This window comes from Pteronotus mesoamericanus, unplaced genomic scaffold (genome assembly GCF_021234165.1).
Source record: "Pteronotus mesoamericanus isolate MK-2021 breed Mesoamerican mustached bat unplaced genomic scaffold, CSHL_Meso_final scaffold_21, whole genome shotgun sequence".
Classification (NCBI taxonomy): domain Eukaryota; kingdom Metazoa; phylum Chordata; class Mammalia; order Chiroptera; family Mormoopidae; genus Pteronotus; species Pteronotus mesoamericanus.
Genome location: NW_026555310.1, coordinates 21,938,844 through 21,956,937, shown reverse-complemented (window position 1 = coordinate 21,956,937; position 18,094 = coordinate 21,938,844). Strand labels below are relative to the sequence as shown.

At 35.8% G+C, this 18,094-nt stretch overlaps 1 protein-coding gene across 7 annotated transcripts in view; it reads right to left on the bottom strand.

Annotated features, from left to right (window-relative positions):
- ABCC9 (ATP binding cassette subfamily C member 9) overlaps window positions 1-16,084 on the bottom strand; it is a 118,730-nt gene extending 102,646 nt beyond the window's left edge. For 3 of the 7 annotated variants that reach the window (XM_054591342.1, XM_054591341.1, XM_054591348.1), the window contains exons 1-5: window positions 14,832-14,942; window positions 14,371-14,482; window positions 11,324-11,485; window positions 7,758-7,899; window positions 3,057-3,178 (exon numbers count right to left, since the gene is read on the bottom strand). In XM_054591342.1, the coding sequence (XP_054447317.1) occupies window positions 3,057-3,178; window positions 7,758-7,899; window positions 11,324-11,465 (406 nt within the window). In that variant the 5' untranslated portion in view covers window positions 11,466-11,485; window positions 14,371-14,482; window positions 14,832-14,942. Of the gene's footprint in view, window positions 1-3,056; window positions 3,179-7,757; window positions 7,900-11,323; window positions 11,486-11,798; window positions 11,949-14,370; window positions 14,483-14,827; window positions 14,943-15,634; window positions 15,888-15,974 lie in introns of those variants that run through there. The other 4 variants (XM_054591345.1, XM_054591347.1, XM_054591346.1 and 1 more) reach the window with 4 other exon arrangements.
- Between the last annotated feature and the right edge of the window lie 2,010 nt (window positions 16,085-18,094).

Here is an 18,094-nt window from a genome sequence, read left to right as displayed (position 1 = left end):
AGCTTTGAATAGAAGAAAACTTACTAACCTGAAAAAGGTCTTATATGAAAAGTCTATAATTAACTTTATAATTAATCATGAAAGACTACGTTTTCCCTAACATCAGGAAATAGGCAAGGGTTTCACTCTCACCGTGTCTATTCTACATTTCACTGACGGTCCTACCTAATGAAATATGGCAAGAAAAATAAAGCATAAGTTAATGTTTGAAATGAAACAAACATAAGTGTCTCTATTTTCAGATGGTGTTTTTTTATGTAGAAAATCTCAAGAAACCTAGAAAGTAATAATTAGAATAGGCAAATTTTCAAGGTGACAAGAATCAAGGTCAATATACAAAATCAACTGTATTTTATAAAATGACAGAAATAATTGGAAATGAAATTTAAAATTCTATTTATAATAGCAGACGTGAACTAAAATTGCTAGTATTAAATTTAACAAGACATGGAAGGCCTCTACATTGAAAACTATAAAGCATTGCTAAAGCGAATGAAAGAAGGTCTAAATAAAGAAAAAATAGATTGTGAAACAATATTTTTAAGATGTCAGTTCTCCCCAAATTGTTCTATACATTCAGTGTAATTCCTATCATGATCTCACCGAGTGTGTGTGTGTGTGTGTGTGTGTGTGTGTGTAGCAAATGACAATCTAATTCTAAACTGTATATGGTAATGCAAAAGAAACAGCATATCCAAAGCTGTCTTGGGAGAAAAACAAAGAAAACAAGTTGTGTGATTATAATACAAGAGTTCAAAACTTCCAAAGCTACAGTAATCAAGACAAAAAGGCAATGGCATAAAAAAGTCCATGAATAGTTCAAAGGAATAAAAAATACAGAGTCAAGAAATAGATTATACTTAAACAGTGATTTGATTTAATTCTTCAGACAGGGCCCAAAGCAAACCAGTAAGAAATGGTAAGTCTATTCAACAAATGGTGCTCAAACACATGAATATTCATTTGGGAAAAAAAAAAGAATCTTGATACCAACCTTATACCATAGACACAGTTAACATTTAATCATAGTTCTCAAAATAATAACTGACACTATAAAGCTTCTAAAAGAAAACAGGATATTTGAGAGAAATATATGTTGAAAAGGCAATGACTTCATAAAACACAGAAAAAAATACCTATACATGAAAAATGAAGAATTATACTACATCAAAATTAAAATCTTCTGCTTATAAAAATACCTTGTTAAGTAAATGAGTATGTATGCCACAGACTAGGAGGAAAACATTCTCAAAACATGTATCTGATGACATACTAGTAGCTCGTATATACAAAGTACTGCTACAACTCAATAATACAACCCAATAAAAAGTCAGCAAAAGATAAAAATAAAAATGCATAAAAATAAGAGATTAATTGATGGAGAAAGATGAAAATAGGATAGAAAGACTTGATAAAATAGAAAAAAATGTAAATTGAAGAATCTAGGCGGTATCAATAGATATATGAGTATTCACACAATTCTTTCAATTTTATGTTTGGTAGGGGAAAAATACAATGTTGGGACAAAATTACTAATTTTGTGATCTTAAAATAAGTGTGATTCTCTAGGTCCATATATTTCTTTCCCAAAATAAGAGAAAGTTAGACTATTTTTCATTTCTATAGGTCCTTCCAGAAATATGCTCGAATTGTGCCCTCTGCCATGTAGCTACATAAAAATTACAGTGCATTCTGATTGCATTTCCTTCAAAAATATTAAAATGCACTTTTCCTTTCTAATTACATCTGGTAATTCTTATACCATCATCAGTTTTTCAGAAATTTAACATCTAGTGTATAGAATTCCCAATGCTATGTATAGTTTGCTGTTGCCTATTAGAAATTTTGCTTTTTGGGGGGCATCTTCATAAAAAATTTCTGTGATAATATCTGCCTGTTATTTTGTACTGAAGAGCTTTCTAGTAAGATAATTCAGACTTTGATGAGCCTTTTAAATTAGTATTTAACCTATTTTTGGTAGATTATCTTTGCCCAATCTAATAATGCAATGCAACATAAAATTAAATAATTAATATTCTCATACCTATTTTAAATTTTAATGTCCTCTGGTCAAGCAAATAATATGTGTGGTTTAATTGCTACTTTTCCTAATTTCTGTATCAATCATCAATATTATGTTCATCATATGCCAATCAAATAAAATTTTGAACCTTGGAAAATCATAAGCATTTATTCACACACCAACACACACACAACTCCATCTACAATTTTAGGAGTCGCAGATCCCTGAAGCTCATCCATGCTCCACGTCGTATACCTTCCTCTCAGCTCTATGAAAGTGTATACCAAGGAATGCTAGCATGGGTCAGAGTGTTGAATTTAATTAATTGGGATAAGTTCTATTATTTCGGCCAAGGAAAAAATGAGGAACATTTTAGGCAGCATCTGATTTCTACAGGACAAGGAGGCAAGAGAGGCTAAAACGACGATGTGAGGCCTGACACAGATGTGAGGGGCTGTGTTCTGGCGCAGTGCCTCTCAGGAAGGCTTGGTTTTCAGCCTGCTGGGAGGGATACCCTGTGGTGTGGAGTCTCCCCCCATCCCCTCGCTGCCTTGGTAGCAATTCTAGGAGGAGCATGACTCTCCCATAGTTTCAATGAAAGGCTTGAACTTTGGTAAAAATGCCTCAGGACTCCAAGCCGAAGGCAGCTACAGGTGGAACTAGAAGACATGCCCGGTTCAAGGGGTGGTACGGTGCAACGGCTCATCACAAGAGCTCTGAATCTTGGCGCATAGCTTCTGCAAGCCAGAAGGCCAGCACACTTCCTCCCCTTTCCTCCCCCAACAAATCAACACATCAGGAGCAGCATTTAGTGAACAGATATACTGGCAAAACGATGTTTTCACAGCATAGAGCAACTCGGCTTATTTTCCTCTCCACATTTATTGGGAGACTACAGAAGAATTAAATATTGTGGTTTTCCCAAGTGTAATTCTTCCCAATCCCAACTCACGCTGATAGCATATACTATGAAGAAAAGAGAAGACAAATAGTTTTTTCAGGGTCAGGGGGAGCGGCACCTGATCATACTTACCTAAAAGTAGTTTAGGAAAATTTGATGTTTCAATGTTATGATAATATACTATTGATGTTGTAGTGGCAACAAATCCCATCACGGCCGGCATGAAGAAGTGGAGATGCCGCGATTCCTGCCGTCTGTGGAGAGCGGGACAGGGTCAGTGTCTACAACTGGCGATTCTAGACAGTCTCTCATTTTGTTTCCCATTTTCTCATTAAAACTCTCTCTTAGAAATAAGATATTTAAAACAAGGAATTCAATAGTAGTTGCCAAAAGAACATATAAAGGAAGATTATAGTGGGAGACTGTTGAAAGGGTCTATGCTAACACAGAGGGCTGTGTAAACACAGCTAGGTAAGACCTTAAAATGCAAACAACAAAAGCAAATATCTAACTGTTCCTGTACTGAGGGACAGATCTGCTAAAATAATTTAACACCTATAGCAGGTAAAAACAATTGACTGAAAATAAACTCTAGAGTATATGAAAAGTATGTTTATTTATTTGATAGCTTTCCTAAACTTTTCAGTGATTTCTACCTTTTCATTAATTCATTGAATCCATTCGTGTTTGCAGTGTGTAATACAGACGCTGTACTAGATTCTGGGATGCAACAGTAAACAAGACATGATACAGCATCTGTGACCACAAAATTTAGAGTTATATTGAGGACGGCAATGGCCCATAGGAAATTATAACACAGGTGAAGGAACTGTGAGCACAGACAGGGCTAGTGTCTGTGACAGACGAAGCTTTGTGAAGGAGTGGACTTCTAGACTGAGACTTTAAGAATGAGAAACTGCTACCAAGAGGAAGAAGAGAGTAGGGCAGTTCCAGGCAAAGGGCCTAGATATGTTCAAGGGTACTGCAAGCAATTCAGTGTGATTGGGAAGAGACAGGCTTTATTCCGAGGCCAACAGAGAGCTTCAGGTGGATCAGAAATATGACAGGACAGATGTGCACGGTAGATAGCCCTCAACTCCATTTGCATTAACAATGCCACACAATTAAAACATCTTTTCTGAAGTACTTCAATATATTATTAGTATACAAACAGTAAGGAGAAGAAAGTAACTCAACTCAGAGTGACGGAAAGAGGAACATTTGGGAAAGTCATTTCAGAGAGAGGTATGGTTGACAACAGGAACTGAAATATATAAAGGAATCCACTAGTAAGGAAAGTGGTGTAAGAGTACTTTAAAAAGAGAGAACAGAATGTGCAAATAGGTAGAAGCATGAAACAATATAGCATTTTCAAAATTCCAAGCAATGTGATGTTCCTTAAATAGAAAATCTGAGATAGGATAAAAGGATTTGTATGTTATGTAAGGAGCTAGAATCTAATCTTGCAGAAAACTGAAATACTTTAACAGGTAAGTGGTATAGTCAGATTTGTGTTTTAGACACCAGTCTGGTAGTAATGTGGATAATGGAGTTGATAGGTAGTATGCAGTTTGAGGTGAGGAGAAGCATAGAAAGAAAGCAAGCAGTTGGCGAAGTACTGGCGTAGGCCAGGTGGGGGATGTCGAAAGCCTGAATTAAGCTTTGGCAGTAGGAACGTGGAGGAAATAATACATTTGCAAAATATTAACTGTAAAAATAGACAGGGCTTTTATAGTGTTAGGTTATAAGGATGATGATAATGGAGATGTAGAGAGTAACTCCCACAGTGTCTGGGGGGATGGTGGTGAGAACAAATAAGATTTTAAGATGAGTAGATTGGAGAGAAGAAAGTAATTAATTTCAGCAGGAATGTGTGGACTAACAAACATGCAAAGGAAGTTGTATAGTAGGAAAGTATATGTGGAGATTTGGAACATGATCAGTGATAAATCTGGAAACATTAATATAGACATAGTAATGAACATATGAAAGTTCAATGATAGCATAAAAACTAGCTTAAAAACCACCCACCACCTTCCAGAGATTGTTCAAAATGGTCAAAGAGAGAAAGTAGGAAATAAATATTTCATCAGTATAGAAAACTATTCTAATACTCTTTAATTACTGAACCAAAGAAAAAATTAAAAAACCACTTAATATTTAGGAAAATTTAAAATAAGCACACAATTTATTAAAGCTTATAAAATGCTGCCAAAACTACAACCAGAAGAGAGTTTAAAACCTTAAATATATTCAATAAGAAATAATTATAATAAATTAAGTAGTTAATTCAAGTTAGAAAAAGAATGATAAAACATCATTAAGAGAAGCAATAATAAAGGAGGAATAAAGATAGCATGAGCTACTGTAAGGTTTTATATTTACTGTGGCATTTATTTATGAATGTCTTCTAACCATTCAGTTTTTTAATTAGAATTGCTATCATATTTTCAGTGCTCTACTTATAAAGTTGTCTAGGTTGCGAGTGGTTGCCCCAACCCTGTGTTTCCCCTTAAGTTCTATTATTTTTAGAGTGTGTTTCACAGACCTCAATGTTCTGCAGAAGCCTTGACATCCTGTTATAGCAGAGAATCTTTTATCAGAAAGTTAGGAAGAAAATTTTAAAAGTATACATTATGGAGGACAAAAGAATAATTTCAAAAAAGAGAAAATGATAAAAAAACCTAAATGAAAACATAATAGTGATGATTTTAATATACATTTTTTGAATTTAATGGATTAAATAATATGAAAATAATGTACAGGACTTTAGTAATTCAATCAATAAACTCAATAAAATTTCATTTCCTACAAAGAATGTATATTATTTTCTAACACTCATTCTACACTAAAATAATCAACTATTTTACTATTATGAAAATGGTAATAAATCCCAAGAGGTATTCATTTAACAAATTACATGCCCAAATAGTAAACCTATCAAAGTAGACTAAAGAGCAAACTAAAAATGATTCTCAACTTAGGAGAGTATCTAAACCAGATTATAAATTATTTAGATAGAAATAAAAAAGTGAGCACATTACAAATACCTTTACAAAACAGATAAGGATATTTCAAAAGAAAAATTAATGGCTTTAATATTTGTATCACTATAAAAGAAACCAATTTTCCATTTAGAAGGTCTTTCATTGTTTTACTAATTATAATAAGCATTTGTGATATTTAGATTAAAAAGTTCATAAAGATTTTGTTTAAAACAATAAAGAAAGAAGGAATGATCAGCAGCATCAAATATAATAATTATGTGAAAGAGGAAAAGGTATCCAATAGGGTGTCATTAATGTTCACTGGGATTCTTGTAGAAGTAAGAGAAAGCAAACTAAATATTTGGGTTCATTAGCAACAGGAAGATGACTTTTGAGAAGCTTGGGGAGAAAAAAGGGTAAGGGGAAGAAGTCTATTGCTAAAGAAAGGCGGACAGTAGGGCAAGATCAAAGGATTGTTTCTGCTTGTTTTTAGCATGGGTCTCTTGTGTCACTACCACTATAAAATAAGGTTCTGCCAATAGCATATGCCCTCATCATTATTAGTTCAGCCTCCTGTTCTAAGTCTCTGACTGAATCTGTATATTAATCATGAGGCTGGAAAGGAGAAGTCATCCTTGCCTATGTGATGTCTAATTTTTATGAAATATTGGACTGACCAATCTTCCACTTTGTACATACACATAGAAAAATGTAGAATCGGCCTATATATGCATATATATTAAGGAAATAAACAACAAACACTAGAATTGGTTATGCTAATAGAATATAGTACAAATACTCCAAAGTGTTTTAAACAGTTATCAGTAAGTTAACAGCCAATTAAGCTTCTAAATGCTTGAAAGTATGGCATATCTTAGAGTCTCTGATTTTTCTTTTTATCAGAAACCACGATATGCCCATATAGGCAAAGAAGAACTGTCACAACATTATAAAATAATTGGCTGCACATCAAAAGCTTCGAAGTTTCATTCCTCATTAATTGCAACAGCAAAACATAAACAGATGTCAAAGGAAGTTCTTATTAAATAAGAGAAAAATGATTTTTGGAACTTTCATTTTAAAATCTTTAAAGGTTCTTCTTTCCTATCAATTCTTCAATGAAAATTATACTGTTTAGCAAAATTTTATAATCAAAATTTTCCTTTATCTGAGTTTATGTTGTTACTATGTGATAAAAATATTTTCCATATATTATGTTCAAGTTTATAAATAGATTTCATTATATTTTAACTGCCTAATACAAATTTCTTCTTTTATAAGAATGACAAAATTCCTTCAAAAGCAGTGGTTTTGTGGCAAACCCTGATTTTAAAATAATTTTGTGCTATGCCTCAATTTGCAGTTACATCCTCGCAGATTCTTGGGCTCCTTTAATGTCTACCTCATCTATATTCTCTTCTTTACAAAATAAATTGAAACATCTGAGAAATGGCTATATGCTTATATGTAAATATGAAGTTATTAGAGTTATATGTCAACATAGATAATCCTGCTATTTATACCTATTTTGAAAGACAGGGTAAACATCAAAGTGTTTAAAAGGACAGAACTTTCTGCCATGGCTACATAGGTAAAAGGGCAAAAGAACAGAAAGTACATTAATGAATTCTAGTCACAGATCTGAACTTGTGTTATCAAAGAAATTATGTAACAATACAAAAGTAAGGCCAACATGCATGATCATCATAGATATTGGATGGCAGCTGTTGTTCCTAAGTTATGGCCAAAAAGTTAAGCCTGACTTGGTATGCTTTTACCTACTACCCATATCAGCACACTCACTTGTATATGTAGTGTACCATGTTAACTAAGTCGAGTCACTTACGAATCTGAAACTATGCCTTCCGCTATTTCACAAACGTGCACAAATAGGAGAGCAAACGTAAGAATCCATCTCAGGTTATGTCCAGGAAAATGAAGCCATGTGTTGTGATGAATTTGTACTTTTGAGCTTTGACTGCCCCACCCTGAAAAAAGAAAAAAGTAAAGAGATAAACAAAAGAATTTATTGTAATCATAGAAATAATTTACATTGTGATATGCTTTGGGGACTTCATGAAACCTTAGTGCTTTTTAGAGTAAGAGTGGAAATTCTGATCTATTTTCATTATGTTAAAAATAATCATTTCAATTTATTTTTACAAAACTTTCTAGTGTAACACTTTAACATTTATTGCATTGTTCGGGATTAACACTAGCTCTGAGTGACAACATGGTTATTTCATGCTAATCAAAGCTCTTACAGGTCTCTGATTCATTCAAAAGGAAACATTTAATGATAATATTAATAAGAGCAGTGTGGTATCTGAAACCTTTCAAACCATAGGATCTGTGGAAGACTGACAATAAAGGTTGTACTGGTGATGAAATATGGGACTCATTAGTTGAATCAACTCTTAATCATATGGATATCATGTCAGAAAAATGAAAACTATGACTGAACCAGCACTTTTCAATAGTGCTAGTGATATTTTCTAAAAGAAAGCTAAAGTTGTGTTCATTGCCTACCTTTTAAGGAAGATCAAGAACAAAATAGATTCATCCTTAGCTCATCATTGAAGAAAAAAATCAAGACTACATTTTAGTAGAATTTTGATGGTTTCTCTCAAAAAACAGAGTCATACCAACTCATATATGGTGTGCTAGGAAAGAACTCCACTTTGTGTCATTTTGCCTCCCTTTATTCTCATTTTTTGAATACTGAGAAGTCCCACATATATCAAGAGTGAATATGCTGGCCACCATGAATAATGTTGCAATGATCATAAGGGTGCATATGTATTTGCAAATAAAATGTTGCCAGATTGAAAACAACCAAAGTGTCCTTCAATTGATGATTGGATAAAAGAGGTGTGGCACATGTACACAATGGACTACGACCCAACTATAAGAAAAGATGAAATAATGCCATTTGTAACAACCTGAATGGACCTTGAAAATATCATGCTAAGCAAAATGAATCAGACAAAAAAAGTTAAGAACCATATAATTTCACTTACATGTGGGATATAAAACTGAACGCAAGAAATGAACAAACAAAAAACGAACAAAAACTCAGAGACACAGACATAAGTATAGTGGTTGCCAGATGAAAGCAGGGTGGGAGGGTAGTAAAGGGTAGAGGGGGTCAAATACATGGTGACGAAAGATTCTTTGATTTTGGGTGGCAGGCACACAATGCAATATGAAGATCATGTATTACAGAAATGTATAGTTGAAACTTACATGATCTTATTAACAAATGTCACCCCAATAAATTTAATAAAAAAAAATTTAAAACAAAGAATGAATGTATTTTGTGTCTGAAATACTGCAGGAAGAAAATTCTTCATGAATGAAAGGGATCCCTGAAGCATTTTTTGAAAATAAAATTTACTTATGTCTTAGTTGTTCCCAAATGAACTTCATTATTGGATGATTACTTACATTTATCATATTTTACTAAAATTTATGCTATAAACTCTTGCAGGCAAGTCCTGTGTCTTATTTGCAGCATTATAATTTTCCTTATAGCTGCTATTTCTTGGAGATTTATTCATGTACTTTCACTAACTCAGGTAGTGAATATTAGAGATAAATAGACTGCATTTTCTTCCGTCTCCCTTTGATAATGTTCATTCTAACTCCACTTATGCAAATACCCTTTTGCCAGCCTTTGTATTTGATACTAGAAATACAGATAAGAATGTTACAGTAATTGCTCTCAAGAAGTTAACTGGATGTCAAAAGTGAATTATTAATTGTATAACTCCAATTTTAAAAATGTATATTCTGCCCTGGCTGAACAGATCAATTGGTTGAGAGCGTTGTCCTGATACACCAATGTTGTGGGCTCAGTCCCCAGTCATGACACACAGAAGAATCAACCAATAATGCAGAAAGAAGTGGAAAAACAAATTGATGTTTCTCTGTCTCTCAAAAAAAGTCAATAAAAATTTTCTTAAAAGGATGTCCTACTTTTAGCCAAAGGGCATTCTAAATGTCCTGCAAAAAATACCACATAAATGACTAGTGTCTCTATAAATGGCCACTGTAGTCCCAACATATTTAATGTCTGTACATTGGTTTAACATGAACAACTGTGTGCCGAGAGAATGTTGGCCTCTGCATGATGTGATATGCTATGTAACGTGAATTCCCTTCTGGCTCCAGGAAGAGTTAGTAGTTCTAGCAGGTTAATTTCCAGGAAAATGTATTCTTATATCTGTAATTGAACTGACAATGTGGTATATAGTAGTCCTCCCTAATCCTCAAGGGATACATTCTAAGACACCCAGTGGATGCATGAAACCATGGATGGTACCAAACTATATATATATATATATATATATATATATATATCATATATATATATACACATACACACACACACACACACACTATGTTTATTCCTATACTACATACCTATAATAAATTTTAACTTATAAATCAGGAAATGTATATCAGATTAACAAAAATGACTAATAATAAAATAGAACAATTATAACAATACACTAATAAAAGTTATGTAAATGTGTTCTTTCTCGCTGAATATTTCATTGTATTGTATTCACCTTACCTTTTAAAAGAAGCACTTTACAGCTTCTCTTTGACATATTGACATATCCAAACTGTCGGCATCACTACTCTTACACTTTAGGGCCATTATTAAGTAAAATAAGAGTTACTTTGAACACAAGCACTATGATACCGTGATAGCCAGTCTGTTAACTGAGGTGGCTGCTCAGTAACTAATGGGTGTGTAGCGTATACATCATGGACACACTGGACAAAAGGATGATTTATATCCCCTTTGGGACAGAATGGGAAGGCACGAAATTTCATCATGCTCCTTAGAACAACATGCAATTTAAAACTTATGAAAATTGTTTATTTCTGGAATTTTCCATTTAGTATTTCTGGACTGCACTTAACTGCAGTAAATAAAACCGAGAGTAACTAAAACCACCGAAAGCAAAACCATGAATAAGGGGGGACTACTGTAGTCATTTCTCTTAACTTTGACATATCCATTTCACTGGACTATTCCAGGGAATATCCTGGGCAAGTGTTTCTTTTTATTCATTTTCCATTCTCTTTACGTAACACAAAGCAAAGCTCAACAAATGCTTTAAATCTAGTTCATATAATTCTCTTTTCCCTCTTTTTAAAAAACACTGCTGCTACTTGATGTCCATTGTGAAGATGGCATGTAAATTCTATTTTACCTACAGAATATTATATGCCAAAAAATTAAATTGGAACACAGAAAATACTTGCTTGTTTTTTTTTTTACAGTTACATATCATTTTTCATGTTGGAGAAATTAGTCAATTTTATACCAAATCTAGATATTAATAAGACTTTTTTATAAGTATTAGGTGATATAATATAGAACAGTACACTACTTACCAATAAACAATATTGGAAAAGTGATAAACAACAGGAAGACATGAGGAACCAGGTTGAGAGCATCCACAAAGCAGGAGTTTTGTAAAACACCATTGCTGATGTTGTATGAATCAATGTCGTTACCACAGAATGAAAGGCTCATTTCTTATTATATGGTTTACTCTAAAATGAAGAGAAAAGAGGAAGAGCCTCTTATTAAATTTTCCTTTATAAAATGATAGCCTTAAAAAGGTGTTATCTTAAGTCCTCAGAAAAACCATGAAATATTAGTGGGGTTATTCACAATTCACAGAGGAGGATACTGAAGTTGAAATTGGTTCAGTAACTTGTCAATCAGGAGTAGCTGGCATCCACACCCACGTGTCTGACTGTAAACTATGTCTGTCCCACTGTATCACACAGCCCCCAATCTATTTTTTTAAAGAAAATATCTTATCTATTCTTATTAAAATAAGTAGCAGATTAAAATTTTAACCTCACTGGACTTTGTTTCTTGTCCACATTTATGTCACCCAGGATTCTGAGTTAGATTATTAAAGGTTGGCAATGGTTTGAATATGGTAGTTTTTCTCTCTTCCTTTTCATTGATAATTTATTTAGCAATGGCCATGAACAATATTTTTTCCTGGAAAAAAAATAGAGTGTTACATAGAAAAGATTGGCCGAAGAAGGTAAACTATTGGAGAAACCAAATTTCAAGTAAAAGTTTTATAAAGCATTATGTAAATAGAACAACTAGTTACAAAGCCTATATATTTATAGTCTATTAAAACTTATATGAAGTTTCTCTCACATATTATTTCTGGTAAACCCTTTTTTAAAATAAATAATTTATATGCTTTCAAGTTGAGACATTCTCTCATCTTAAAAAAAAAGTCATACTTAAAAAAAACTCAAGGTTATATACTTGGCAAATCCTTATCAACTATAAAATTCTAAAATAAACAAAATAATTAAAAAGGACTTGAGATTTTTTTAAATAACAATAAAATGGAAGTTAATAAGTTTATAATTACGTTAGATGTATTTCTGGTAAAGATGGAAAAAACAGACCAAAAATTAATAGCTAGTAATGGAATTTTTAGTAGAGATTGATAAAAGAAAACTTTAAGCTCCCTCTAAATTGACAGACATATATAAACTGTTTTATTTATTTTAGCTGATTTTATAATTTTATCCAAAATTATAATATTCTAATTGACCGCATTTATAAACCTTGACACATAATCATTATCATTGAATCAGATACTAAAAATATAATCTGAATTTGCAAAACACACACTTCATTAGCTCTAAGCATTGCCTGCTTGGTATTTAATCAATCTGGACATGAACCAATTAAGTAACTTTTTGATAAATGTGTGTGTGGAAAAAAAATCAGAGAAGTTCAACAAACCGAAAAACTCAAAGAGCAGTTTTATCCATGTACCTGATGTCTAGGATGCTAGGCCAATAAATAATTAACTGTAAAAATACTTATTGATGCTGATTATGTGTCAGACACTAGGAATCCAACATTGAACACAAAATAGTCCCCGTGGTCTTAGACTGTATAGACTACACTAATCCCAACAGTTTTGGGTATAATGTGAAGGTTATGATCTAAGAGACAACGTAATATACAACATTATCACTTGAAGGTGCCTACTCCAGACTGGTAAAGCAAGTTTTAGAATGATTTATTCCTTCAACCATAATCTCTAACCTCAGACCCCAGGGGGCTCCCAACCTATTCACTGTCTCTCTCACTGCATCTCTCCTCTTGCCTTTCTTCTGCTTCCTTTTCTGTCCTCTCCCTTGGACCCTTAGCCACTTTTTCCAACATCCAGTGTGCAGCCGGTACATTCTAACAGCCAGTCCATACTCCAACCCAACATGGACAAAAAGAAGGAAAGAAATAAACTTATTGTAGATGCATTGAAAATCATTGTGTTTAGCTATAGAGTTTTTATTCAATCAAGATTTTTAACTAATTTTTAGTTCTCCAAATGCCATTCTAGGTTTCCCTTTGGGAACCCAGGTTAAATTAAGAAAGTTTGGGAAGGGTACAAATTGCTGCTCTTGCTGGTTAAACTCTGTCCCATGACATCTTTCAGCCCCACCCCTTCTGGATCTGTCCAGTTCAGCTAAGCACTGACAGAGGCCCATGTCAAGAAAGGGGGAGAAGGAAAAGAGACCAGATAGGAAGACGTGACATTTTCCTCACGAGCATAAACCCACAGAAAAATGTTCAAGTGTTTATGACAGCTGATAGAGCTGGAAAATTTGGCTGAATAAACTTTAAAGACAAACACCAAAAGTGAAATTTTGATTATAGGGATGGTCTGCAGAGCAGAAAACAAGAAAACACTCCTTGATGACCAAACATAATTTCACAGCAAGAATACTGCTCTGGGTATTCTTATTCTTTGAAATGCACTGTATAAAGAACTCCCCTCAGAGTTAAAAAATTTGGATTTGGTTGATAAGCATAAAGTAAGGGAAAACTACTACTCCTTCCTGTTTATCCAGCAGAAAGCATCAGTTATAATGCAATAGCAATCTCTGGGAATTTAACATGTTCAAACACCTAAAGAAGACATACTAAAAGCAGTATTAAAGCCTTCATCCTTACATGCACAATAACTCATTTTTTAGTTATTCAGAGATTAATCAAATTATGTTACAGAAAGAAACATGACATCTTAAAGAATTGACTGAGGACTTTATCCTAATCTAGGACATTTTCAGGATGAGATCAGTTATGAAAACAAATGTAATAACTTCTTTAAGTTACTCAGCCAATGGTTTATAAAATGTGAACTAAAATATGTCCGTCTGTATATCTATCTCTCTATGAATGACAGAGCCAAGCGGGAAAATGACTAGTAAAAAAATGAGCACTGACTTCTGATTCAGTCAGTGCCTGATCTGAATGCACCCACTGAAGTTCTAACTCACACGCAGGGAAATGTTGGAACTACTCAGCAGATAAGATTCCTTAGACAGACACTCCAGTGGGATATTTTTAAATTTCAAACTGAACAAATAAAGCGACAAATAAATACCTTGGACAATCTGACGCTGCTTCAAACCCCTACTGGTGTACTTGCTCTACCTTCAAAACACCGGCTTCCTACACTGGTTTAAGTGTACATTTCAAACCGGGAAGCAGAACTCCTGAAAAGCGAAGAGTAACAAAAATTAAACAGAAAGCTTCTTCGTGAACAACACAGGAAATGTCTAAGAGAAAAAAAAAAAATTAGTAATGACTCCTTGCACTATCTCCAGTTGGTTTAAGTACGAGCCGGCTGAGGTTCGCTAGGAACGCTGGAAACCTGATCCCCACGCCCTCTCATCTCGGCGGAGGCCCGCTCCCTCAATCCTAGAAATAGCCACCGTAAAGGCGAAGCGCTGGAGAGGGCGCGGGCGCCTTTTGATTGCCGAAATGTTAGATTCAAATAGACAGCTTAGAGTTATTCCTAAATTTTTAAAATGATATTGATGTAAAAGTCAGGGACTCACTTACTCCGAAGGCAGTTTTCCTCCCCTAGCCGAAGCACGCAGGGCGCCTGAGTGGATTATTTTTAGGGTGGTGGGAGATCAGCTGCTGCCTCCTATCGAGTTTCTAAATTGCACAAACTGCTCTGGGCTGGGGCGGATGCGGCGACTCGGAGGCAGGAAACTAGGCAGAAGCCCCGAGCGCAGCGCCTGAGCCTGGAGACCCTCCCCACCCCCGCTCAGTCCAGCTTTCCGCATGGGAGCCGCAAATTTGGGGAGCGCAGTGCAGAGATGTTGCAAACACAAGTTATATCCGTCCCCCAAACTTTCTGTAGACACTGAAACTTGCAATATGTGATTCAATGAGTCACAGGAATCTGGTTTTTAAACGTCAAAGTACTACGCAAGTCACTCACTTGCATTCTTCTCCTCCCCGGGCACTTGTTTGCGCCCTTTTATTAACCACATAAGGAAGCAGGTTTGGGGGTTTCACCATTATTCCCTGAGCAGACCAGTGAAATGAAAGGCTTATTCCAGGCAGAAGAACCGGCTGCCGGGCTGGGCTGTGGTAGTTGTTGCGAATGTCTCCCAGGAGCAAGGCAGGCTTAAACGGAATAATTGCCCCAGGGACCTGGAAAACTTGGTTACTCCAGGTTTGGGTCCACCAAAACTTGGTGGACCAGTGGCCGCGCTACCGCAAGGCGTCCCTTGCCCCAGCTCTACAAAAGTGGGACTTTGGTTCTCACGGCTGCACAAACCATTCGCCCTACTCTTGTTCCCCACCAGAGATCATTTATTCTCAAGAAGATAGCGTGTTTAAAATACACTCACCCAGCAATAATTCACCCCAGGACGCAAGCTGTAAATTTGCCCCAGACAACCTTCTTTAATGAACACTTGCTTCTCTCAGGCACTGCTCGGCCCGATTAGAAGAACCCCTGTTCCCAGCGGCGGTCCTAATCTGATAAACGATGGCCAAGGCAGGTGGGCGGCTGCCTCTGCGGCTGCGTGCGCGCCCCCCAACCCAAGGGGCACCGCCCCAGGACCGAGGCACCTGGAGCTGGTCGCCGGCATGAACCCTAAACCCCGGCGGCCTCCCCGCCTCTCTGCCTGCGGGCAGAGGCCGATTCCCGCCTGCAAACCCCAGGGGAGTTCCCCATGGGCGCCTCACTCTGGGCAGGACGCTGCATTCCTGGATGGGTGCTGGGCGTCGTTCTGCGACTGAAGGAGGAACTCGCGGCCGCTAGGGTTCTGCAGGGTCTTTTGGGGCGGCAGCCGGGAGGGTCCTGAAGACCTTGGCCCTGCGGCCTTTAAAGTTTGGCAAATGCACCCTCGAGCTGTTTGGTGCTACGCAGGCGCAGGGGAAAAAAGCATGTTTCAAGAACGGGGATCTGGAGACTGCGGGTGGAACCCGGGAGACCCCATGAACATGCCGGCATGGGGACCAGAGGCTCCCCAAGGCTCCAAAGAATTCCCAGATATAGACTCGGAGTGTGACTACACAGAATCAAGTTGATTGTTTGTTTTTTGTTTTTGTTTTTTACATTACCATTATTAAGATTAGTTAGAATGATAAGTGCTTATTGTAGAAACTTTGGGAGTTCTGTATAGAGAGGACAATGAGCCCCAAAGCTACAAACCTACTGAAAACATTTTGCTCTGTTTTGACAGAACAAGCGGTATAGTGCAGTGATTAAAAGCAGGGATGTGGGAGCTGTCCCCCTATCGAATCCTGCTCTCCTCGGCGTTACCCCAGCGACTTTGGGCAAGTTACTTAATTATTCTGTGAATCAGTTTCTCCCATTGCTCAATGGCATAAATAAGTTAAAAATGTATTGTAGGTTTGATGTGAAGATAAATAATATAATTCCTTTAAAGTGTTGAGTGTCTGCCCCTTTGGAAAAAGCTAATACTTATGCTCTGTTTATTATTTTTTTCAATGCATATTTTATATTGTTGGCAATCACAAAACAATTTATCTCTTCACAGTATCTGTTAAAACAGTTATTTCCCAATGGTATTTTTTAAATCTTTAGAAAAATCATTTAAGTGGCTACATAGTATTCCACAGTGTGGCTATACCAAAATTTTAAACTAATTTTCCTATTGTTAGGCATAGAATTGCCAAATTTTCATTGCATTATATAATTCTATGATAAACTTTTTTATAAAGTTTTTTTGTATCAGATCATTTAAGATACATTCTCTGAAAAATAATTACAGAGTCAAAAGTAGTGCATATTTTGAAGGCTGAGGATACAGAATGCAATATTACTTTCTTATAATAGTTTGTATCAATTTCCCCCAAACTGTATGACATTGTAACAGTGAAATGCTTGATCGCTCTGACTTCATCTTGTTCAAGCCTGCTTTATTCCTAAAGCCTTTAGGTTAATAACTTTTTGCATATAGACATGCTAATCATTAAAGGAATTCTGCTTATGGTTTGAGTATTACAAAAGCGCCCCTTTATCAGAAAGTTCTTCTCCCAAGGCAATAAGGGAAGGATGCACTGTTTAACAAATATTTTTTTCCAGGAACCCTGTGATCAGACTCACATCAGCTAGGGTCAGCAGACTAAGTACAACCTTCCTCTGACCCCTGCTAGTGCCTGGGTGTCTATGGTCCTTAATCACCTTTTGCCTCTCCCATTCCCCGCTTCCCTTTAATTCCTTGTTGAGGAACCACTAGGTCTCTCATCTTCTCCATTGGCAGCTTCTAGATCAGTAAACCTTTCCTTACTCCAGACTCGGATATTTTGAGTTTTGACCTTTTAAGCTTCAGGCACAATAGACTTGGGATCGGTAACACTATTGATAACCAAACTCTCATTGGATATTCTTATTTTTTTAATCTTATAATTTGACAGATGACGTACAATTTTTTATTATTAACACTCCATGTTTTTAAAATGTTATGTATTTTATTATGTTATTACAGTTGTCCCAATTTTTCCCCCTTTGCCACCCCCTGTTCGGTACCCCCCTCCTTCCCACAATCCCCCCCTTAGTTCATGTCCATGGGTTGTGCATCTAAGTTTTTTGGCTTCTTCATTTCCTATACTATTCTACATTCCCCTGTCTGTTTTGTACCTGCCAATTATGCTTTTTAATCCCTGCACCTTTCCCCCCATTCTCCCCCTTTGGCCTCCCAGCTGATAACCCTCCAAATGATTTCTGTATCTATGATTCTGTTCCTGTTCTAGTTGTTTGTTTAGTTGGTTGCTTTTTCATTTTGTTTTTTTTGTTGTTGTTGTTTATTTGTTTAGATTCAGTTGATGATAGTTGTGAA